Source organism: Schistocerca gregaria, chromosome 8, assembly GCF_023897955.1.
Source record: "Schistocerca gregaria isolate iqSchGreg1 chromosome 8, iqSchGreg1.2, whole genome shotgun sequence".
NCBI lineage: Eukaryota > Metazoa > Arthropoda > Insecta > Orthoptera > Acrididae > Schistocerca > Schistocerca gregaria.
The window spans coordinates 196906617-196932587 of NC_064927.1; the positions used below are offsets into that span (position 1 = coordinate 196906617).

General features: G+C 40.6%; 1 protein-coding gene across 1 annotated transcript in view; it reads right to left on the reverse strand.

Annotated features, from left to right (window-relative positions):
* The window catches only part of LOC126283945 (DNA repair protein RAD50), a 238345-nt gene that overhangs the window by 160080 nt on the left and 52294 nt on the right, over nucleotides 1-25971 (reverse strand). Inside the window, exon 6 of the mRNA XM_049982352.1 lies at nucleotides 10053-10210. Within this exon, the coding sequence (XP_049838309.1) occupies nucleotides 10053-10210 (158 nt within the window). The remainder of the gene's footprint in view (nucleotides 1-10052; nucleotides 10211-25971) is intronic.

A 25971-nucleotide genomic window follows, 5' to 3' on the forward strand; every position in this document is an offset into this window, starting at 1 on the left:
GTGGTTTTTTGCAGACATAGAAGTTAACAGCATTTGTTTTTATAAATGTAGTGTTAGTTTATTATTGGATGACCAATCACATACACTGTTTAGTGTTTGTTCGGCTTTTTCTTTCAGTGCATCTGGTGATTTGTCACTGATTAGAACATTTGAGTCAGCTGCAAACAATATTGTTTGTCCATGCTTGATGATCTGTGGGAAGTCATTTATGTAAATGAGGAATAGTATTGGGCCAAGGACACTACCCTGTGGGACACCTATATTTACATAATTTGGGTCTGAAGTATACTTTACAATATAGTTTGAGCGACTTGAAATATGTGAGACTTCAGTTATCTGTCTTCTATTTTTTAGATATGACTGGAACCACTTTTTCACAAGTCCCCTTATTCCTAGTTCCTCTAACTTATTTTACAATATGTTGTGGTCTACTGTATCAAATGCTTTAGTTAGATCAAGAAACATACCTGTTGTGTAGTTCACTTTATCTTATGCTTCTAGAATGTGTTTTATGAGTAGTGCTGTTGCTGATTCTGTGCTTTTCGTTGATCTAAATCCAAACTGGTCAACAGACAGTAAGTTGTATTTATTTAAATAATTCATTAGCCTATCTTTCATAATAGTTTCTAATATTTTTGCAAAGCATGAGAGTAGAGAAATTGGCCTATAATTTTCAATTTTTTCTGCATCACCTTTTTTGAAGAGAGTAGCAACTTTTCTTCTCTGGTATTATTTATTCTTTCTTTGTTTGCTAATAATGTATGTCAATATATATTGAAATTGTTATTTTATGTAGACGACCAGTTTAGTTTCAGCATTTCACTAATGCCATCTTCAGGTGCATAATAGGAGCCATCAATACATCGATTCTATGAATCGTGTGTGTGTGTGTGTGTAGGGGGGGGGGGGGGGGTTGGAATTAATCCAGGTATTGATGGCTCCTGTTATGCATGCATCAATGTATCTGAACACACATCTGAAAACACACACACACACACACACACACACACACAAATGCACGCAGATATGCATATCTGATTCTCTATATACACGGTGCGTAGGGCCTGACGATGGCATTAACGAGATGCCAAAACTTTTACTTGGTAAATATCTGACTGGGAGCTGCCCCCTACCCCCAATAGATCAAAAGGGACTGCTACCAATTGTTCAATGGTGCAACAGCATGCACTATTCTTTCCTCTATTGTAGGTTAACCATAAAGTTTTACTCATTTTTATATTGATCAAGATCTTATGAATGTTTTGGTGTCTGTGCATGCAAGGGTTTGTGAAGATGAAGTTTAGTACATATGTTAATAGACTATGATGTTCTGCAAGTTTTGAGGAAAATTGCTATGAAGGAGACAAGTTCATTCTTCGAAGTGATAATACGGTATCTCTCCTCCAAAAACAATTACAATTCTTCGAAGTGATAATATCTCTCCTCCAAAATCAATCACGTCCTGCCTCACTGCAAACAGCATGAGAAAGTTAATGCATGCTAATCAAGGACTTGCTACAATTTGTTAACAGAATCTTCCATCGGTTCTTGGTAGAACAACATTATAATAAATGAAAAGCACCAGTTTGCTTTTGTTCCTACAATATTACTTTTATTGTTAATTGGTTTTCAGCTTACAAGGCCATCTTCAGACATTTACTGTTGTAAGCCAAAAACCAGTTAACAATAAAAGCAATATTGTAGTACTGAAGCAAACTTGCGCTTTTCATTTATTGCTATTATTTGCTTTTGATTACAAAAAAGCAGAAATAATCATCAACGCAGAGACAAATTTCTTACACATTAAAGTTGGAAGATAAGTTTGCTGGGAAAGGTATCACACTTCTTAAAAATCATTTCCAATGGTTGCCCAATAACACTAGTCAACAACCATTTTGCATCTGGGATGTGATAAATCAACTAGTATGTATTTTGGTGTGTACAATCCGAATATACCTTTCAAAATGTTCTAGAACATACCATTTTTGAGTTTTTAAGGGTTTCTTAATTTTTCGTATTCAGTATTTTTCTTTTTACTGTTCTTCTGTTATGATGTTTAATTGTTTGTTTTTGATTTGCAGAGGAGAGCTAGAAGATCTACAAATCGTCAGGAAATGGTTGGAAGTAATTCTCGTTGCTGTCCAAACCACCCCGACAACTTTTCTTATGTTGTGTGGGAAAATCACTCCAAAAGTCCAACCTAAACCAATCACTGATTTGGTTAAGAAGGCATATACATTATATTTTGATCGTCCTGTTGGTGATCAAGATAAAAATTTTGCACCTCATATCACCTGCATAACCTGTACTACAACGTTGACCATGTGGTTGAAAGAAAAACACCGAGCCATGCCATTCGCTGTTCCGATGGTGTGGTGTGAACCTACAGACCATTATTCAGACTTTTACTTCTGTCTTAAAAGTATTTCGGGACATTCAAACAAAACTAGACACAAAATAAAGTATCCAAATGTATCTCCAGTGCATTTGCCTGTGCCCTATGATGAGGGGTTGCCTGTTCCTATCTGTAACTTGAAAGCCACGGAACCAGACACGACGTCAAGGGAATCAGAAAGCATTGAACATATAGAAGAGTACTGCCCTCATTATCATGGCACTTCACCTCAGCTCTGTAATCAAAAGGAATTGAACGATTTGGTTTGCAATCTAAAGCTTTCGAAGCAGATCTCAGGGTCGACACTGCAATAACGGAATCTTCTAGCTCCAGGGGCAAAAAATTTCCTGTTTCAGATCAACAGGTGTTTCGTTCACTCAATATTTCGATATAAAGAATTCAATGTGTGTATGTAGAGATGTCAATGGTCTGATGATGCAGCTAGGTGTACAACATAATCCACAGGAGTGGCGACTATTTATTGACTCCAGTAAAACCACCTTGAAAGCAGTGCTACTGTATAATGGCAATTCATTTCCATTGGTGCCTTTGGCTTAAGCAGTAGACACAACAGAAACTTATGAAACCATGGCTTTGCTGCTACAGGCAATTACAGATAAGGATTATGAATGGCTGCTTTCCTACTTATACTCTGGGTCATTCTTTCATTTGTATCTCCATCCTCATACTTCTCTAGTACATTCTCCTCATTCAATAGTCTTTCAAAGTATTCCCACAACTTATTCAGGATTTTCTCAAGGTCTTGTAATACTACACTTGATTCATTCTTTATCTGCCTCAAGGACCTAATCTCAATGAAGAAAATAGAAGATGAATCAGCGATAAGCAATGACCATGATGAACGCTTCCACCAAGACATTCTTACCATAGAACACCGTTACCAAGGCCATTGGAACCCTCTGACGATGGCTGACTATGCAAGGATCTTTTTTGGGAGAGTGATGAAATGGCAAACAAAAGAAAAGCTCTGTCATTGCATTTTTCAAAAACCAAAGATGATTAAGGGTGAGAATATCTTCTGAACTAATTTGGACCTTTTATTGGCATCATTCCCATATATACATACAAAATAGTATTGTTTCAAATGTTCTGAATGGATTTTTGTCTGACTTAATTGGGTCAATTTTCGCTATAAACATTTTTATTCTGCTGTGTATCTAGGACGTGAAGTCATAGAGAAAAACAGATTTTGCCAGTGTATTCAGCACCCCAAAATTAGGTAAATCCACCCATTTACAAACAACATGCAGAATGCTGTTGTTGTTGTTGTTGTTGTCTTCAGCCCTGAGACTGGTTTGATGCAGCTCTCCATGCTACTCTATCCTGTGCAAGCTTCTTCATCTCCCAGTCCTTACTGCAACCTACGTCCTTCTGAATCTGCTTAGTGTAGTCATCTCTTGGTCTCCCTCAACGATTTTTACCCTCCACACTGCCCTCCAATGCTACATTTGTGATTTCTTGATGCCTCAGAACATGCCCTACCAACCGATTCCTTCTTCTTGTCAAGTTGTACCATAAACTCCTCTTCTCCCCTATTCTATTCAATACCTCCTCATTAGTTACTTGATCTACCCACAAATACTTTCAGAAATGACTTCCTGACGCTTAAATCTATACTCAATGTTAGCAAATTCCTTTTCTTCAGAAACCCTTTTCTTGCCATTGCCAGTCTACATTTTATATCCTCTCTACTTCGACCATCATCAGTTATTTTGCTCCCCAAGTAGTAAAACTCCTTTACTACTTTAAGTATCTCATTTCCTAATCTAATTCCCTCAGCATCACCCGGTTTAATTCGACTACATTCCATTATCCTCGTTTTGCTTTTGTTGATGTTCATCGTATATCCTCCTTTCAACACACTGTTCATTCCGTTCAGCTGCTCTTCCAAGTCCTTTGCTGTCTCTGAAAGGAAATACAATGTCATCGGCAAACCTCAAAGTTTTTATTTCTTCTCCATGAATTTTAATTCCTATTCCAATTTTTTTGTTTGTTTCCTTTACTGCTTGCTCAATATACAGACTGAATAACATCAGGGATAGGCTACAACCCTGTCTCACTCCCTTCCCAACCACTGCTTCCCTTTCATGCCCTTCGACTCTTATAACTGCCATCTGGTTTCTGTACAAATTGTAAATAGCCTTTCGCTCCCTGTATTTTACCCTGCCACCTTCTGAATTTGAAAGAGAGTATTCCAGTCAACATTGTCAACAGCTCTCTCTAAGTCTAGAAATGCTATAACATAACTGTACACCTAAAAAGACAATGCCAGTTTTGATCTGGTGACAGCATATGCCACATGGGGGACAGAAGATGTACTGATAATGGTTTCAGCATCATCTGCCAGCAGATAGTAGTGGCATTGGTGCCATAGCATCTTGTGCGTCTACCATTTAATAAAGAATGCTTACAACCAGAAGGCTTAGTGTGGTGCAAATGTGTGAAGCAAGCAGGCAACAGTGTCAAAGAGATGCACTCGTGCTTACTACAGCCAACTAAGCAAGAGTGAAATGGGTCAAATTGTGGTCTTCCGAGTAATAGGATGGTCCTTTGGAGAATTGGCACACAAGTTTGGTGTGCTGCATCAGTTGTGCAACAATGCTGGTATCAGTGGTCATGTGAGCATTCTCACACCTCTAGACAAGGTTCGGGACATCTAGGCAGCACAGGGACAGATGCCCACCAGAACTGTCCTATTTTAAGGGCAGCAGTGGCAGATTGTACAGCTACCAGAGTACCGTTAACAGGGCTTGTGAGACTAGATGTGTCAACATGAACTGTTGTGAACCAGTTATTAGCAGAATGAGATTTTTACTCTGCAGCGGAGTGTGCGCTGATATGAAACTTCCTGGCAGATTAAAACTGTGTGCTGGACCGAAACTCGAACTCGGGACCTTTGCCTTTCGCGAGCAAGTGCTCTGCAAACTGAGCTACCCAAGCACGACTCACGCCCTGTCCTCATACACACTCCGCTGCAGAGTGAAAATCTCATTCTGGAAACATCCCCCAGGCTTTGGCTAAGCCATGTCTCCGCTATATCCTTTCTTTCAGGAGTGCTAGTTCTGTAAGGTTCGCAGGAGAGCTTCTGTAAAGTATGGAAGGTAGGAGACGGATACTGGCAGAAGTAAAGCTGTGAGGAGGAGGTGTGAGTCGTGCTTGGATAGCTCAGTTGGCAGAGCACTTGCCTGCAAAAGGCAAAGGACCCGAGCTCGAGTCTCGAGTCTAGGTCCGGCACGCAATTTTAATCTGCCAGTAAGTTTCAGTTATTAGCAGTTGAACTATGGGCACGCACATCTCTAACACGTCCTCCACTCATGCCACAGCATCAATGTGCACAGCTTGAATGGTACTTTCAGAGGATCACTTCAGAGATCAAATGGAATGCCATGTACTTCGGCGATGAAAGCCGATCCTGCTTTCAGGTAAGTGGTGGTTATTTGTACGCACAACGTTGACCTGGTGAGCACTATTTTGTACAGTGCATTTGCCCAACACACTGGCCCCACCCCAGGCTTTGCTACAACTCTTGTTAACCTTGCTACTTCTGGGGAGGACACTAATCAGCACTCAGTACATGCTGGATGTTGTTAGACCCATTCTTTTTCTGTTATTCCAACAGGATAATGTTAGCCCACACACTGACCGTGAAACTCTACACGCTCTGCAAGATATGCAGCTACAGCCCTGGGCAGCTCAATCACCAACTTGTCTCCAATCAAGAATGTGTGGCACGTGATGGCATGTTAAGTGACTTTTATGACTCATCAACCAAAATCTCTTACAGAACTGTGTGAATAGGTTGAGCAGGAATGGCATAATGCATCCCAGGACACCAGCAGTGTGGATGACGGAGCCTATGCACACATTGCCGCATTTGTACACCACATAGTAATTTGGGTGTTTCAGCCGATGACATTGTAATTCTGTCAGAGACAGCAAAGGACTTGGAAGAGCAGCTGAACGGAATGGACAGTGTCATGAAAGGAGGGTATAAGATGAACATCAACAAAAGCAAAATGAGGATAATGGAATGTAGTCGAATTAAGTCAGGTGATGCTGAGGGAATTAGATTAGGAAATGAGACACTTAAAGTAGTAAAGGAGTTTTGCTATCTGGGGAGCAAAATAACTGATGATGCTCGAAGTAGAGACGATATAAAATGTAGACTGGCAATGGCAAGGAAAGCGTTTCTGAAGAAGAGGAATTTGTTAACATCGAGTATAGATTTAAGAGTGGAAAGTCGTTACTGAAAGTATTTGTATGGAGTGTAACCATGTATGGAAGTGAAACGTGGACGATAAATAGTTTGGACAAGAAGAGAATAGAAGCTTTCGAAATGTGGTGCTACAGAAGGATGCTGAAGATTATATGGGTAGATTACATAACTAATGATGAAGTATTGAATAGAACGGGGGAGAAGAGGAGTTTGTGGCACAACTTGGCAAAAAGAAGGGACCGGTTAGCAGGACATGTTCTGAGGCATCAAGGGATCAAAAATTTAGCATTGGAGGGTAAAAATCGTATAGGGAGACCAAGAGATGAACACACTAAGCAGATTCTGAAGGATGTAGTTTGCAGTAAGTACTGGGAGATGAAGAAGCTTGCACAGGATAGGGTAGCAAGGAGAGCTGCATCAAACCAGTCTAAGGACTGAAGACCACAACAACAACAACAACAACAACAACAACAACAACAAACAACACCACCAAGGATTGACATCCGGTACCTTAGAACTGCTTGATCTGCAAATGTAATCTAAAATGATTATTTTTTTCTGTCAATGTATTATGTATTTAATTGGCATTTGAGTGACATCTCACGGCACTTGTGAAAAGACATCATGATGTAGCTGATGTGTTTACTACCAATGTACATATTCTATGCAAATCTTGGTTGTAAGTGTGTGTGATTTGGATTTATATTTTAATATGTAGCATATTATGTACTGGTGGATGGCTGAGTGGATCATGTCTCAATGCCACATGCTGTTGAGACTCAGTGCCGAAATTCTGTGTCACAGACCTTTCATGGCTGACTTTGTCACCCTATCATACAAAGAATCGTGTTTGTATATATGTTTGAATCGAGAAAAGCTGAGCTATCTCTATCTGCTGTGCTGCTGAAACTTTTTCTTTATGTAAATTAAGCCAAGTTGCATCCCATGCTGAAATAGTTTTTCAGAAAACATTCTACTTTTTGGACAAAAAACTGAGAACTACAGATTTTGGATTCACATGTTTTTTCACTATCCCTTTGTTCTGAAACGACTGTAATCAACTGAAGTCACTAAGGTGATTTGCAAGTCCATAACCAGTTATCAACTGGGGAAAGGGGATCTATGGTGTAGCACAGAATCCAAACCACACTGTGTCCCTGGCGAATCTCCACACCACAGAGGGGTGAATGCAACATGAAAAGATACTGTGGAATAACCAATAGACCACCAGGCCCAGAATAGCATGTAGTCTCCACTATATGACCAGAAGTATTCGGACACCCCAAAAAACATATGTTTTTCATATTATGTGCATTGCGCTGCCACCTACTGCGAGGTACCCCATATCAGCGATCTCAGTAGTCATTATATATCGTCAGAGAGCAGAATGTGGCGCTCTGCTGAACTCACAGACCTTGAATGTGGTCTGGTGATTGGTTGTGTCTTATGTCTGAACGTGCGATTTCCACACTTCTAAACATTCCTATGTTTACTGTTTCCAATGTGATAGTAAAGTGGAAACGTGAAGGGGAACGTACAGTACAAAAGCGTACAGGCCAACCTTGTCTGTTGACTGACAGAACTGCCAACAGTTGAAGAGTGTTATAGGCAGACATCTAATACAGTGAAGTGAAAATGTGAAGGGACACGTATAGCAGAAAGTGTACAGGCAGTGACTGAGATAGACCGCTGACAGTTGAAGAGGGTTGTAATGTTACACAGGAATTCCAAACTGCATCAGGATACACTGCAAGTACTATGAAAACACTTGAATTTCATGGTCGAGCAGCTGCTCATAAGCCACACATCATGGCGGTAAATGCCAAAGACGCCTCGCTTGGTGTAAGGAGCATAAACACTGGACAATTAAACAGTGTAAAAATGTTGTGTGGAGTGACAAATCACAGTACACAACGTGGCGCTCTGATGGCAGGGTGTGGGTATCGCGAATGCCTGGTGAACATCATCTGCCAGCATGTGTAGTGCCAACAGTAAAATTCGGAGGCGGTGCCGTTATGGTATGGTCATGTTTTTCATGGAGGGGGCTTGCATCCCTTGTTGTTTTGTGTGGCACTATCACAGCACAGGCCTACATTGATGTTTTAAGCACATTCTTGCTTCCCACTGTTGAAGAGCAATTCGGGGATGGCAATTGCATCTTTCAACACAATCGAGCACCTGTTCCTAATCCACGGCCTGTGGTGGAGTGGTTACACAATAACATCCCTGTAATGGACTGGCCTGCACAGAATCCTGACCTGAATCCATCCTTTGGGATGTTTTGGAATGCCACCTTCATGCCAGGTGTCACTGACAGACATCAATACCCCTCCTCAGAGCAGCACTCTGTGAAGAATGAGCTGCCATTCCCAAAGAAACCTTCCAGCACCTGACTGAACATATGCCTGCCAGAGTGGAAGCTGAAATCAAGGCTAAGGGTGTGCCAACACCATAATGAATTCCAGCATTACCGATGGACGGCGCCACTAACTTATAAGTCATTTTCAGGTAGGTGTCCGGATACTTTTGATCACATAGTGTAACTTTGCTGCTCTCTTCACTCACTGCCACTCCTTAGAGTTGGGGCAGCTGCAATGATAGGTGGCAACGACATCATTTTCAAAGTATTGCAGGATTTCAATTCATCACAATTCAGACAATTTCCATCTTTCAAAGTGTTGCAGGATTTCAATTCATCACAATTTAGACAATTTACATCTAATATTTATAAATTATTTACACAGACCTTCCTTGTAAATCAGATAACACCTGAAAAAACCCAGATGTTAGTTCCTGAGATTACCCCGAACATACAAATGAAAGTGAGGAGGCAACTTCAATTTATAAGTGTAAAGATTACATGTAACTGCCAGAATATTTATCACCAAAATATATTTGAGTTTGTTTCATTCTGCATGTGTTGCCTGCTGCTTATGTTAAATGCCTCAAACCGTACAGTCCATAAATGAGAAAATAAATTACTCTACCGCTATTTACATTTCTGTGTAAGGAGACTAATGGCAATCATGTGGACACCATACAGCACTTCGAAGTGCACTATATTACCTAAGAAAAATGATTAACAACACAAAAGAAACTGGTGTCTAGTAATGTTCATGACACTCTGTAATGCTTACACTATTTGTAGCTCAAGACTAGTTCAGTGCTGACTATCATCATACTGAAACCACACTGTCGCAGAATAAAACAGCAGATGGGTAAACTAAAAGTAACCATGTCCAATTCTTGCTAATTTGGAGGTGAAAGACACTCATAATTTGAGATTAATGGGAAAAAATACTATCTTGCAACACAGTAAGAACATATATTCATTAGATTTAAGTTAAAAACTGCTCTTTTTTAATTTAATTTAAAATTTTCAAATACAAACAAAAAGAAACTGCTCCAGTCACAGCTTACAGATTTCAAGTGCTCCTGCCAGTTCCTTGCTTCGGTTTTAAAACTGTTGATTAAATCAGTTATTTGTTCTAAAGTTTTCCACTCGAGCACTTCCTTAATATTCTTCTTTAAATCTGCTTGTTGTGATTCTAGTATTTTCAACTTGTCTTCAGCTCTTTCTGGAAAATAAAGAAAAATTAATTACAAGGTTTATGTTTTCTACCATTTTCTTTTTCACTACATTATAACACAATTACCTATCTGTAGAAAATTATGTACCATTAATCACAAGGTACACATTTAAAAATGGTTCTATAACTGCTGAACACATGATGTCCATAATTAAAGTTCCAGTTTCGACGCACTGTAGAAACGAAACCACTCCTCAGAACGATTTCAAATTTGAACAGCATATTATTAATACAGGGGAAAAGACATGGAGAAAAAAAAATATTTGACCAATAGATGGTGCTGTACGTATCAGAAAACGCACACCATCAGATGCATGGCACACGGCTGTCTCTCAGTTTGCATCCACGACACCCAACATGAAAGTCTGTATGAACAATTGTGCGCTGCTGGTAGCTGTTTTACAAGAACGGGACTGTGCACCACTAGCTCTGCAGAAGTTTCAGGCACTCAAGGGTATGAAAAAAGGCATTGGTCCTATGTTTGCATGGAAAAGATGAATACAAAATCGGAAAGACAAGTTCTTTTGAAGTGCAATGTGGCAGTGGGACAAAAGCACCTCATCCAATGTCTGTCAAAGATGTGGCCACAGCACTGCAGGAGGAGTTGAGTGGAGGTGAACAAACTTGCAGTGCGCACGAATTGCCTGAACATTGGACATGACTGTGAGCACAGTGCATAAAATCCTACGTAACATTATACATTGCTATCCATACAAAACTATCCGTTTGTTTTGTTTTGTTTCAGAGTGAAAAAACAACAGACGTCACAAGCACCCATGTTGTAACTCTAGAACATCAACAAGCAAAAGAAGTTAAAAGCAACTATACATTAAGCCCAATCTATGGAAGGAAAAAGAGCTAAAAACAAGGACTTCCCCTTGGAGAAAAATCCACAAAATATGCCATAGAGACAGCGGAGATTTCCAACCAAAGGTTAAATGTCCTTCCCCTATATTGCTAAGATGCACAAAAAGTAAAATGTGATCAATAGCATGATCGTAGTTCGCTAAAATGGCCAATTACTAAGATGTGAAACATACACTGGAAAGTAAGCACTAGAAAAAGGGCATTGAATCAGGAAAAGGCAAACCATCAAAGGTTGGTGACAATCAGCACAAAGTGGTGCAGGATCTCTGCTTAACAAATGCCGAGGGCTAGAAAGATAGTACCCAATAGGCAGCCTAGCTAATATGATCTCCTCATGAGAATAGGGCAGAGAGGTGGTCGGCGAAGCCATTGGGAGAGGTTTAATTCCTTGGAGCTAGTTCCTAAGCACAGAAGACCAGTGGGGATGCCAAAGTGACACCATCTGACAACAGACGGTGACACAGAGATCATGTGAAGGAATGGAAAAACTAGTAGACTGAGGTAGGAAGACTACAGCCTTGGCAGCAGTGCCAACAGCCTCATTTCCCATCAGACTGATGTGATCAAGAACCCACATGAACATCACAGTGGCTGCTTTAACAATGAGCAAATGGAAGCTTCCTGGGACCCATTGCACTAAGGGATGGACTGTGTACAGCACACAGCGGCTCTGAAGGACACAGAGAGCATATGACACAATTAAAATGCCTGTGTCAGCAGATGTACTGGGTGGCTTGATAGAGGGCGAAGAGCTCTGCGATAAAACCTGAGTAGGGTTCCACAAGCTGGTATTGAAAAGGGTCAGTGCCTTTGGGGAAGGCACACCCGACATCATGGTTGGTCTTGGAGCCATCAGTGTACAGAAGGTGGTATTGCTAAGTTGCATGTGAAGCTCAAGAAACTTACAACAATAGATTGAATCTGGATTAGTGTCCTTGGGAAGCAAATGAAGTCCTACATAGCCAAGGTTGTGAAGAGTTCCATTGAGAACAAGTCAGGTAGCGTGAAGTTAAGCTGCCGTAGCAATAGTTGGAAGTGAATTCCGTGAGATAAAGGAGAAGAAAGGCACACCGCATACTGGTGGTTAAGGCAGTCATTGGAAAAGGGAGCATAGAATGGGTGGCTCTGCAAAACAGACAAACAGCATGCATATCTGCTAAGGATGACATCATGACAGTATGACTGTGGCAGTATGGTAGCTACTGCATAGAGACTCTCAACAGGGCTAGTGTAAAAGGTGCCAGTGGCAAAATGTATTGCACAATGATGGATTGTGTTAAGACGGTGTATAATGGATGGACAAGCAGACAAATAAAAAAAAGAAAAACACCAATGATTTAGTTTTAAATGGACAAAGGATTGATGTAAGCAGAGGAGGTTGGTCCAATCCACTCCTCAGGAAGTACCGCTTAGGACACACTGGACACTGAGGAACCGGGTACAGCGGGTGGCAAGGTAACACTTGTGGAGCGACCAGCAGGCCAAAGATGTAAAGACGGTGGAATAAACCCATCGCGCCACCAGAAATTCATAGAAATGGTTTTGTCAGTGGAAAACAGAAAGCCATCGCCAATTCTCCATGAGTAAAGACGATTGAGATATCACTGAAGATGCTGCTCAAGAGGATAAGTCCATGGAGAACAGCAACAGATCGCAAAATTGTCAACAAAAAGGGAGCCGGAGATACATGGCGGAAGGCAGCCCATGACAGGGTTTATGGCTATAGCAAAGAGGATGATGCTCAGGACAAAGCTTTGAGGCACCCCAGTTTCCAGGATAAAGGTGTCCAACAAAGACAAACCCACAATTACCTTCAAAACTCAATTTTTAAAAGTTACTGAAGGAAGTGGGGTAGGCAGCCTCGGAAGCCCCACATGTATAGAACTAGATCAATTGTCCAGCAGGTGTCATAGCCTTTCTCCAAATCAAAAAGCACAGTCATAGTCTGGTATCTCTGCAGAAAACCAATCATGACACAAGTTGACATCACAACATGATAGCCAACTGTAGAATGGCACACATGAAATGCGCATTGTGCAGTGGTTAGTATATTGTGAGATTCAAGCCACTATACCAGCCAGCCATGAATCTTGTGTTCCATCACCTAGCAAAAACAGCTGGTGAGAGAAATGGGCCAGTAGCTAGAAGAAAGTTGTTCTTACTGGACTTAGCTAGGTGTATGACAGTGGCTTCACACCAGTGGCTGGGAAATTGGGAAATGTACCATCTGCCCAAATGCAACAGTATGTATGAAGGAGAATGTGCTTGCCTGCAAGAGAAAAGTGCTGCAAAATCTGAATGTGATCATCATCCAGCCCCGGGGCAGAAAATCGGGAAAGAAAATGCAGACTGCAACAGCTTCCAGCCAGATGTTCAGTGAGATAGTTTAGCTATGGACGTCATCCCAAATGAGCAGCACAGTTCCTAATTTCGTTTCCTGAACACAGAAAGCAACCGTACACTGCAAGTCCAAGAACAGTCATAATTCCTTCTTGTTGGAGCTGATGCCACCTATGTTGTATTGGAGAAGAGTTATAATGGGGAATGGGGAGAGGCAAACAAATGAAGAGCAGTCACCTCGGTGACTGCCGAGTGCCAGCCTTCAAAGACCTCCTGCTGCAGGGCCCAGAGGCTGGAGGCTCCTGTTCCTTGAAATTTACGCAGGTGTCAGCATTCTCCCTAGGCAAGCTGCAAACTCCAGGGTTGAAAAACGGTAGGTGGTGTATAGCAAGGTCCACTGGGTGAGGGTATCACGGGGCAACACCATTTAAAAGGGTCTCAGGAGTCGGGGAAGGAGAAAATCGTTTGCCTTCATTTGATTTCTCAGAGTCTTTACGGTTGGCATACAAAGACTCAGACATTTGTCGGCTGGAGGAACATAGGAAGTCTTCAGGGGAGTGTTCCTTTTGTCCTTTCTGGCCTACCAGTAGTGTAGTATGTAATTTTGCCACTGGGGTCAAAAATTATGCGGCTTGTTGTGCAACTGTGGGAGAAGAAGACAGGTATGCTACCATGACACTGAGCGATTCACAACTGCAATGCTGAGTTGAAGGTCACAAGTCTGCTTGGTCATGTCCTTTGTGGAGCGAGGTGTAGCAAGAACTGCACTATAAGTGCCAGATGGTAAAATGGAGGGTTTACAACTGGCCAAGGACAACTTGCAAAGGACAGAGCAAAGAACTTTTTCCTTCACTCAGATACCCTGGACGGCCTTCTATCGAGACACGTGGAACACTCACAGGATGAGGTGGCATGGTTGTCATTATAACTGAGACAGCTGGGAGGAAGAGGCAGATAATCATCCTTATGAGTATCTCTACCATAAGTAACACATTTGGCCGTGTTTTGACAGGACATGCAAGTGTATGTAATGAGGCAGCATGTGAGCTTTAGAGACGGGTAGTTCGCGAACGAACGGGTGCAAAGGAACAGTTCACCAAGATGAATGAAAGGACCGAGGAACGAATTCCAAGGAACGATAGGTTCATAGTTCACTTCGGTAGCGGCGTTCTACTTATAGTTCCCGGGAACGAAGAACGATCGGTTCATACTTCAGTAGTTCACTTCGGTCGCGCAGTCACTTTGGCAGTTCTTGTTCCAGCCTCTGTCCCATGCTCGTCTGTCTCGGTCTCCCTCGGCCGCACTCATCGTTCTTCGCATTACCACCTGTCTCAGTTCCACTGCTGACTGCTCTTAGTTGTTCAGTATCCAGTTGTTCGTTTCGTTCACTGCGCTCGCCCATTTTACATGTGTTCCAAACTGTTCTTACACAGCTGGCCAGGGCAGCCAAGTGGTTAAAGGCGCTACAGTTGCAGGTTCGAATCCTGCCTCGAGGATGGATGTGTGTGATGTCCTTGGGTTAGTTAGGTTTAAGCAGTTCTAAGTTTTAGGGGACTGATGACCTTAGAAGTTAAGTCCAATAGTGCTCACAGCCATTTGAACCATTTTTTGTTCTTGCATTTGGTTCTGGCTATTCAGCGTGCATGACCGGTAATCAAAAAGTATTTTATAATTACGTAAATTACATGAAAATTATGTTGTATCTAATAGGTACGTCTTCTCAGGTAACAAAAGGGCATATCAGTTCACTTCACTATATTGATGAACAGCATCGTATTTACTTATTATCTCAAAAACATTTGTTCAATAGGAGCTTCCAAACCAAAAACTTTATTACTGCAAACTTAACTGTTGTTATTATTATTATTATTATTATTATTATTATTGCTGCATTAACTTTAATAATGCAACATAAAAACCTAATTTGTACTAAGCGCGTGATGCTAGTATGATGAGAAAACCACATTTTATTTTATGCTTCCATAAAGTCTCTATTTCACCTGCAAACTCAGAGACAACGTGAAGTATATATGGGGTGTAAACGATTATTGTTTACAACATAGCATAGCTATGTAGTGGAAGTCGAAACGAAGAATTTTATACAAGACAGTTGTGGTCTCTTAAGTTGGGAAACAGCCACCAACAGGTTTACAAGACTACACGAGCTATATCCCATTCGTATTGTGTGAGATTTTCATGTTCTTTTCTCCAGCTCTCTACACATCGTCATCGACTGTTTTGTAATTGTCACTTGCATTAGCTTGTTATTTCTTAACTGCCTAATTATGACATGTTTGGTTGTTTGTTGTACCTGCTCGTAATGGGCAACAGATCGGCCGTAATTGGCGACCAGTCTGTACTCGGGGCCAGTTTTCCGTGTGCCATTCTATATTATTTCCCTGCGATCAGCCACACAACACTACACTTGGCTAAGCAAGAGGTTCTGCAGAATCACAGAAATTACTTCTTAAAGTGTGTAAGAATTCTGTAATGAATAAAAACTCTATACACCAGGGCGGAGGCAAGTCCCCCTCTTGGTGCCTTCCATCCTTCAATCACCCACACTACTAGTCTTCAGTTTTTCATAAGAACCATATACCAAGCGCAAATGAATGGTGAACAAGTAAAAATGAACGGTTCCCAAAAAAGAACGATCAGCAGTGAACTAGTTCCCAAGTATGAACGAGTTTGCCCATCTCTAGTGAGCTTCATTAAATATGCGAGTCAGGCCCACGGGTCACCAAAGGTTGCCCATGCCTGTAATAGACAGGAACAAGAGAGAATAAGATAACAGAAGACTGTACAGGGTTTGGTATGGACATTGTCACTCATGTCACAAATGACACCCATATCGACAGGATGTTATTCTGAAATCTTCCTTCCTTCCTAATATCTCTTCAGATGTTGATCAATAATAGTTGTTCATAAAATCAATGACCTAAGATTACCCTTGTTCTATCCTATTACACATAGCTAGAATCATGATTACAATGAGCTTAACCCAAGTCCTTGCACAACATTTTTGGAATCCTCCATTTCTCAGATTCAAAACTGTTTTTGTGGCTATTTTCACAGAAATACATACCTGGTGTTCACAGCATTCCCTGCCTTAACTTTTGTATACAGGAACAAACTGATTTGGCCTTATGTATTTTGTTGTTGTCTTTCCTAATGCTTCTCACTTTTTCCAGTTGGCTTTCCACACTCACAATTCACCATTACCACCCCCACCCCCCCAAATTCTATGCCCACCTACCATATTTTGGCCTTGCAGTCAACTCTCAGGCTTGTCAACAGCCTAATTTCCATAAATGGTTTATCAGACACTTAGAACATGTGTTACCGACACATCTTCCACATAACACACCTCTCACACACGCCTATGTGAGAAGCAGTATTTCCTTTATTGTGACACTTTTCTCTTTATCCACATAAAGTATCAAGGCTTGATTTGGGATACTTACATTAATCTTTCTATGATTCACAAGATGTTTAGAGATATTTTTGAAAAGAGAATATTTGTGTCATCGGCTGTACAATTGCAAGTTTATTCTTTACCATTTCATGGGACAAAAACAGAATACATCAATAGATGAAACATACATGTTCATCAAATATCACCGAACCAAATGTATAAGGCATATAATCGTCATTATAATCTGTCTTAACATGGTCCATTTAAACACAATGTGCCTTGGCACAATTACTCTGTAGTGCACACTTAGTGATAACTCCACACATAATTTAGAGGGAGGGAGGGAGGGAGAGAGGGAGGGAGGGAGGGAGGGAGGGAGGGAGGGAGGGAGGGAGGGAGGGAGGGAGGGAGGGAGGGAGGGAGGGAGGGAGGGAGGGAGGGAATCCAAACACCTATAGGAGGGTGCAAATAACAGTAATTTTACAAGGAAGCTCATATTATTTAGTGAAAAAGGAATTACAATGTTCAATAATATCTAATAAATTAAATATGCAAATAATGTTCCATGCAATCATTAGGCGTCAGAATGCCGAATCAAAATAGTTGTTCTTTCAACTCTTTCTACATCCTGTATCACTTGTAGACTTGCTGAACACAATGTAATTCTACAGGATCAAGTTAAATTGATTTGTAGCGTGACTGTCTCAGGATAAAAATGGAGCCTTGTTCCCCCAAATAAGTGACCCTTATCAGAGCTCGAACACTCACTTGATAGATCACGATATTTAATGCACATCTATTTAACTAGAGTTATAAGTCCCATTTAATTCTGATCATTATATTTATAATCTAGAAACTTAAACTATAGGTGTGTTAAAGACTGTTTTTAGCATTTATACTGCCTCAACATACAAGAAGCTAACATTATACAGGGTGTTTATAAATGAATATCAGGGTTGTAATGCTTTATAATATTGATTATATTAAACTTACGATTATAAATGATATGTCAAATGAAAGAGCAACTCAAACAGCTTTACCAAGAACCTTATAAATGTTCAATGTGAGCACCATTTGTCACATGGCACACATCAAGTCTATAGCCAAGTTCTTCCCAAATGTTGATAAGTGTGTCTTCAGCGATTATACCAACAGCTGCTTCAATTGGGTTTCTTAATTCAGGGAGGTCTGCTGGTAGTGGAGGCACGTACAGACGATCCTTGATGAAGCCCCAAAGGAAAAAAAAAAATCGCTTGGCATTAGGTCAGGTGAACGTGGAGGCCATGCAAAGCAAGCCCTGTCATTGGGCCTCTTGAAGGCCCATAAACTTTCCGCTGGGATACGGCACAAAAAACAGTCACTTTAGGCGACTCTCGTTGCATTTGTACCATCTTGTGAGGATTTTCTGTGCCCCAGATGTGCACATTGTGATAATTAACATGTCCACTAAAGTGAAAGGTCGATTCATCACTGAAGACAACATGATCAAGGAAATCTTCATAATCATGAAACAACATTTTGTTTGCGAAGTTGGCACATAATACATGGTCTGCCGGATTTAGAGCCTGTAATAATTGTAAACGGTACAGACGTACCTGTATGCGTTTTCTTAAAACTTTTTAGTCAGTCCACACAGGAACTTGTAATTCAAGACTAGACTTCTGGACTGATTTCTTTGGGCTACGAGTGAACGACTCTCTCACTCTCTCAACAGTCTCTTCACTAACTCTTGGTCGTCCTGTGCTCTTCCCTTTACAAAGACAGCTGGTATCTTCAAATTGATGATAACATCTACAAATGTTATCACAGTAACTACAGATTAGGTCTTTGCAAACTGCGAAACACAAAATGCTTTCTGTTCACTAGTCACCATCTTTGCTACTACCGCTGTCTAGCGGACTGCGGCGGAAACATTGCACGCTGCACATGCACACTGGTGCCAAACACAACTGTTTGAGTTGCTCTTTCATTTGACATATCATTTATAACAGTAAGTTTAATGTAATAAATATTAAAAAGCGTTAAAACCCTGATATTCAGGTAAACACCTGCTTAATACATCTTAATATGTAAATCATAGTTTAAATCAAGCCTTTATCCAATTACTTTGCCATAGTGCTTGTGCTTCAAAGTGTCCAGCTTTATCTATTCATGTCTCTAAGACCCTAACTATAAAGCTACACCCATGAAAACCATGCTATTGAACATCGTAACTGTGTTAACATTATCATAATTGCTGCTGTAATAGCAACAATACCTAATAATAATAATAATTTATTGTCATTGTTACTACACTTGTGTGCCCTCAACCACAAGTAATTTTCCAAAGCAATACTATTTGTAACCTTAGGGAATCATAAAAATGTGTTAATTTTTCATATGTGACTTTAATGTTTCTTGTTGGTTCTGTGAGTAAGAAGAGGACCCAAAGTCAAAAGCAAAGAGTTTGATCAAGTTGGACTTGAGGTTTTTTTCAATCACCTCTCACTTGTTTCACCTCTGCAATGATTTGTGAATATGAAAAACACTGAGCTGCATCATGGTTCAGCAAGCATATTCATCTTCACATAATTACTATAACCTGTATCCACTTCAATCTGTTTACTGCACTCATTCACTGCACTTTTTATAGGATTGTTACATGCCATACTTCCCTCCATTACCACATGGCTGTTTCATGGTGCCTCAGCATATGTCCTGTCAACTGATCTTTTCTTTTATTAGCGTTTTACCATAATTTCTTCTCTCCCCAATTTGATTCAATACCTCTTTACCAGTTATCTGATATGTCCATCTAATCTTTACCATTCTACAGTAACATCACCTTTCAAAAAGACTCTATTCTGTTCTTGTCTGCATTGTTTACCAGCCATGTTCCAGTTTCCAATAAGGCAAGACATTTAACTATTTCTATTTCGCAGAAAAGTTTCACCTGCTATTATCGGTATGTATTTTATACTTTCTTTTCTTCTGTTGATGTCGGTTACTCTGTTGCCCAAGTAGAACTACTGGTCTACTGTTTTAGCCACTTATTTCCTACTCTAATCCCACCAGCAGTAATTCATTTAATTCAGGTACATTTCATTATCCTTATTTTACTTTTGCTGATGTTCATCTAATAATTTCTTTTGGAGACATTAATCATTCCACTCAAATTCTCTTCGAAGTCCTTAGCAGTCTCTGACAGATTACAATGTCATTGGCAAACCTCAAAGCTTTTATTTTTTTCTCCCTGAACTCTTAATTTCCTTTCCAAATTTCTCTTTGGTTTCCTTCACTATGTGCTCAATTTACAGAATGAGTAACATCAGGGATAGGCTACAACCCTACCTCATTCCCCCATCAACCACTGGTCGCCTCTCATGTTCTTTTGACTCTTGTAACCGCATTCTGTTTTCTGTTCAAGTTGATATAATCTTTCACCTCTATACTTTACTCCTGCTACTTTTAGAATTACAAAGTGTGTATTCCGGTCAAGATTTTCAAAGGCTTACTCTAAATCTAAAAATGTTATAAATGAAGGTTTGCCTTTCTTCAACCTATCTTCTAAGATAAGACATAGTGTTAGTATTTCTTCAAGGGTTCCTACCTTAAACTGTCGATTCCCCTATAAATGACTACGCAAGTCAGTCAAATGAAGGCAACAGGGTCAAATCTACTTAAGTACTGTGGTGTATAAACCAATACTCAACCTGAGAACAGTTTGACTTATGTGATTATTGATGCATTCTGATCTGTCTGCAAACTGAATTCCACGCAAGAATTTCTGCTGCTACCTTTATTAAAAATTTATTGAATTTATACTTTTGAACATCATAACAACTATGTATGCAGATTATTTAATGGTGTGGGGAAATGGAGAAGGATAGCCGCAAGGAAGAAGTGGAACAGTATTGTTTGAAATTTATTGCAAATAACTGTGAAATTACACTGATAGCATGGAATAAGTTGAGAGCAACTATGGAAATATGTATTAAAGGGCAAGTGCTAAAGAGAACGAAAAATCTTCAAGTACAATATGTGATCAAAAATATCCGTACAACTGGCTGAAAATGACTTATAAGTTCGTGACATCCTCCATCGGTAATGCTGGAATTCAATATGGTGTTGGCCCACCCTTAGCCTTTATGACAACTTCCACTCTCGCTGGCATATGTTCAATCAGGTGCTGGAAGGTTTCTTGGGGAATGGTAGACCATTCTTCATGGAGTGCTGCACTGACGAGAGGTATCGATGTCGGTGGTGAGGCCTGGAACGAAGTCGGCATTCCAAAACATCCCAAAGGTGCTCTATAGGATTCAGGTCAAGACTCTGTGCAGGCCAGTCCCTTACAGGGATGTTATTGTCATGTAACCACTCCATCACAGGCCGTGCATTATGAATAGGTGCTCGATGGTGTTGAAAGATGCAATTGCCCTCTCCAAATTGCTCTTCAACAGTGGGAAGCAAGAAGGTTCTTTAGACATCAATGTAGGCCTGTGCTGTGATAGTGCCAAGCAAAACAAGGGGAGCAAGTCCTTTCCATGAAAAACACGACCATACCATAACATTACTGCCTCAGAATTTTACTGTTGGCAGTACACATGCTGGCAGATGACATTCACTCCACATTCGCCATACCCACACTCTGCCATCGGATCACCGCATTGTGTACTGTGATTTGTCACTCCACACAACATTTTTCCACTGTCCAATCGTCCAATGTTTAAGCTCCTTACGCCATGCAAGGAGTCATTCGGCATTCACCGGTATGATGTGTGGGTTATGAGCTGTCGCTTGACCATGAAATCCAAGTTTTCTCACCTCCCGCCTAACTGTCACAGTACTTGCAGTGGATCTTGATGCAGTTTGGAATTCCTCTGTGATGGTCTGGATAAATGTCTGCCTGTTACACATTACAACCCTCTTCAACTGTCAGCGGTCTATCCCAGTCAACAGACAAGGTCTGCCTATACACTTTTCTGCTATACGTGCCCCTTCACATTTTCACTTCACTGTATCACATTAGAAACAGTGAACCTAGGGATGTTTAGGAGTGTGGAAATCTCACGTACAAATGTGTAACACGAGTGACATCCAATCACCTAACCACGTTCGAAGTCCGTACACTCCGCAGAGCGCCTCATTCTGCTCTCTCACAATGTGTAATTACTACAGATGTCCCTGTTATGGAGTACCTGGCAGCAGGTGGCAGCACAATGCACCTAATATGAAAAACTTATGTTTTTGAGGGTGTCCGGATACTTTTGATCACATGGTGTATTTGGGAACATAATGGAAGACAGTGGGGTGCATGATACAGAGATTAGTGAAAGGAAAAAACAAACATGGATTTCTGCACGCTGTAAGGAGGATGGTATGGAGCTAGGATGTGCTACCAAAAAGCAAGCTAATGTTATACCAAGTGTAATATCCTCCGTTATTCATGTACGCATTAGAAATGCAGTTAATGAAGAACAGAATGCATAGGATAAAGGCTTGCTAGACAAAATTTCAAAGAAAAATGATAGACTTACAGGAGTGGACAGATTAAGGAATGAGATAGAGTTATACTGTAAGAGAAGCCCATGCAAGAGGCCACAGAAGAAACAAAATTCAAGTAGTACGAGTATGTTGAAAGAATGAGAGTTGACAAGATACAAAGAAGGCCTCATGAAATGATAACAGGACGCAAAAGACCTAGACGAAGTCCGAGAGACAGATTGATCACTGCAGTGAAGGAATGTGTGAATAAGAGAGGAGAAGACTGCATAATGTGTAGAGGGAAATGTAATTTGAAGACAGGAAAAGATGGACAGGTAGAGGCTGGAACTATACAGGAAGAAGAAGTATATGATTATGATGTGAACCTTAGAAGTACAAGATAAAATTGCAAGAAATACATTTTATCAGTCTAAATTAAAATATATATATATATAGCAGCAGTAGAAGCAGTTTAATATTTTTTTTAATCATTCACGTAGTTTGTCCTGGCGAATTTCTTTTATTCAACATAATAGTTAACTCCAAATTTTTATCTTGTGTAGTGAAAATAATTACTTACTTCTTGTCCGATTCAAAAGTGTTTTACTTGCAAAGGTTAAAGATGACTTAAAATACAATAAAATAAGCCAAAAGGGTTGATAACTAACATCAGGAAGAAGCTGTAATTTTCTCTCTTATGCTAAAGAAAGGGTCTCCTAGTTCCAGCAACTTTATGGCTTTCTGTGGCTTGCATCTGTTGCCACTTAGTGAGCAGACTTTTCTGAGTCCCTGTTATAATCTTTTTCAGTTTGCTAATCATTTTAATTTATGCAAATATTTTTACTGTTACAATCAATGGAAAATGTGTGATTGCTGTGTACAAATGTGAAATGAGTTGGTGACTCTTCGCTCACAGCTTCAGGCTGTGTTGGTTACCGCCTGAGGCTGCTGCCAAGGGGCATCACTGTGGGGGGGGTGGATCCAGGGATGTATGAGACGTTGAGCACGTCCCACACGTACCCCGATCGGCCCACTGCTGTGGCTGCCCCAGGTGTTGCCAGCATTGAGGCTGACCTCTCACCTGCGGTTGAGTGGGAGATCATTATAATTCCAAAGTCTGGCAGGCAGTGAAAGACTTTCCGAGGGGCTGATAGTACGGCCTCTCCTGTTCATTTGACGAACAGGTTTCAGGTGTTATCTCTGGCTGATTAAGTCTCTAAGCCAGAAGCAGTCATCCACCCTGTTCCAGAGGAAGCTTCTATACCTGCAAGGTCTGGGCATTCACAGAGGGTGGGTTTGCTGGTAGTTGGGGAGCCCCAACGTTAGATACATAATGGGGCCCCTTAGGAACATGGCTGCCAAGGAGGGAAAGGAAGCCAATGTGCACTCTGTGTGCATTCCAGGGGGGGAGGTTATTCTGGATGAGGAGAGGGTGCTTCCGGATGCCATGAAGAATACAGGGTGCAACTAACTGCAGGTTGTGGCTCATGTCGGTACCAAAGACGAGTGTTGCTTTGGATTAGAGGTGATTCTCTCTTGTTTTGGGCGGCTAGCAGAAATGGTAAAGACTGTCAGTCATGCTTGCAAGATTAATGCGGAGCTCACCATCTGAAGCATCATCAATAAAACCGACTGTGGTGCTTTGGTGCAGAGCCAAGTGAAGTGTCTGAATCAGTGGGTGGTGGGTTTTCGGGTTCTGCTTAACTGGTCAGGAGTCCACTACACACAAGAAATGCTATACAGGTAGTGGGGGCTGTGCGGAAGGGACTGGGCGGATTTTTACATTAGATATTCTCAGGGAGCCACACAAAGGGCGTCCGTCTAAAATGGGTCCGGTAAAACATAGTAAGGTAGTTATAGAAACAATCAGTATTGTAGTTGTAAATTATCTTAGCAGTATTGAGAAAGAAACAGAGCTCCAAGCCCTAATACAGCACTGAAGCTCAAACAGTTATAGGTACAGAAAGCTGGCTAAAGTCGGAAATAAGTTTGGATGACATTTTTCCAAATGATCTAACAGAGTTCAGAAAGGATAAATTAAATACATTTGGCAGTGGAGTATTTATTGCTGTCAGAAGTAGTTTACCTTGTAGTGAAATTGAAGTCTATAATTCCTGTGAAATAGTATGGGTAGAGGTTATACCTGACAATCGGACTAAACTATTAATTAGATTGTTTTCCTGCCCCCCCCCCCCCCCCCCAACTCTAAAGATATAGTCGCTGAACAGTTCAAAGAAAACTTGAGTCTCATTTCTAATAGGTATCCCATTCATACAATTATAGTTGGTGGCGACTTCAATCTACCCTCAATAGGCTGGAAAAATTATACGTTTAAAGCCAGCGGCGGGCATAAAATGTGATCCAAAATTGTAATGGATGCTTTCACAGAAAATTATTTTCAACAATTAGTTCACGAGCCCACTAGAAGTGTAAATGGTTGTGAAAGCATTCTTGACCTCTTAGCAACAAATAATCCTGGACAAATAGGGAGTATTGTGACAAATATAGGGGTTAGCAACCACAAGACAGTTGCTACTTGGTTGAGTACCATAACACCTACAACCATCAAAAATAAATGCAAAGTACATCTACTAAAAAAGCTGATAAAAAAATGCTCTTAACATCTTTTTAAGTGAGAGCCTTCACTCCTCCTGATCTGATCATGTAAGTCTAGAAAAGATGTGGAATGATTTCAAAGAGATAGTATCAATGGCAATTGAGAGATATATACCACATAAATTAATAAGTGATGGTACTGGTACCCCATGACACACAAAATGGGGGTCAGATCGCTGTTGCAGAAGCAATGAAAAAAGCATGCCAAATTTAAAAGGACACAAAATCCCCAAGATTGGCAAGGTTTTGCAGAATTTCAAAACATAGTGTGTACTTCAATGTCAGAAGCATTTAATAATTTCCACAACAAAACTCTGTCTTGGAATATGGCTGGTCATACTTATAAAGCATGCCAGTGGCAAGACACAATCAATACCTTCACTGCATGATAACAGCACTAATGACAGTGCCACTATAGCAGAATTATTAAACATGGGTTTCCAGAACTCCTTCACAAAACATGACAAAGTATGTTGTTGATGTGGTCTTCAGTCCTGAGACTGGTTTGATGCAGCTCTCCAGGCTACTCTATCCTGTGCAAGGTTCTTCATCTTCCAATACCAGCTGCAACCGACATCCTGCTGAATCTGTTTAGTGTATTCATCTCTTGGTCTCCCTCTACGATTTTTAGCCTCCACGCTGCTCTCCAATACTAAATTGGTGATCCCTCAATGTCTCAGAACATGTCCTACCAACCGATGCCTTCTTCTAGTCAAGTTGTGCCACAAGCTCCTCTTCTCCCCAATTCTATTCAATACCTCCTCATGAGTTATGTGATCAACCCATCTAATCTACAGCATTCTTCTGTAGCACCACATTTAAAAAGCTTCTATTCTCTTCTTGTCCAAACTAGTTATCGTCCACATTTCACTTCCATACAAATACTTTCAGAAACGACTTCCTGACACTTAAATCAATACTCGATGTTAACAAATTTATCTTCTTAAGAAACGCTTTCCTTGCCATTGCCAGTCTACATTTTATATCCTCTCTACTTCGACCATCATCAGTTATTTTGCTCCCCAAAAAGCAAAACTCCTTTACTACT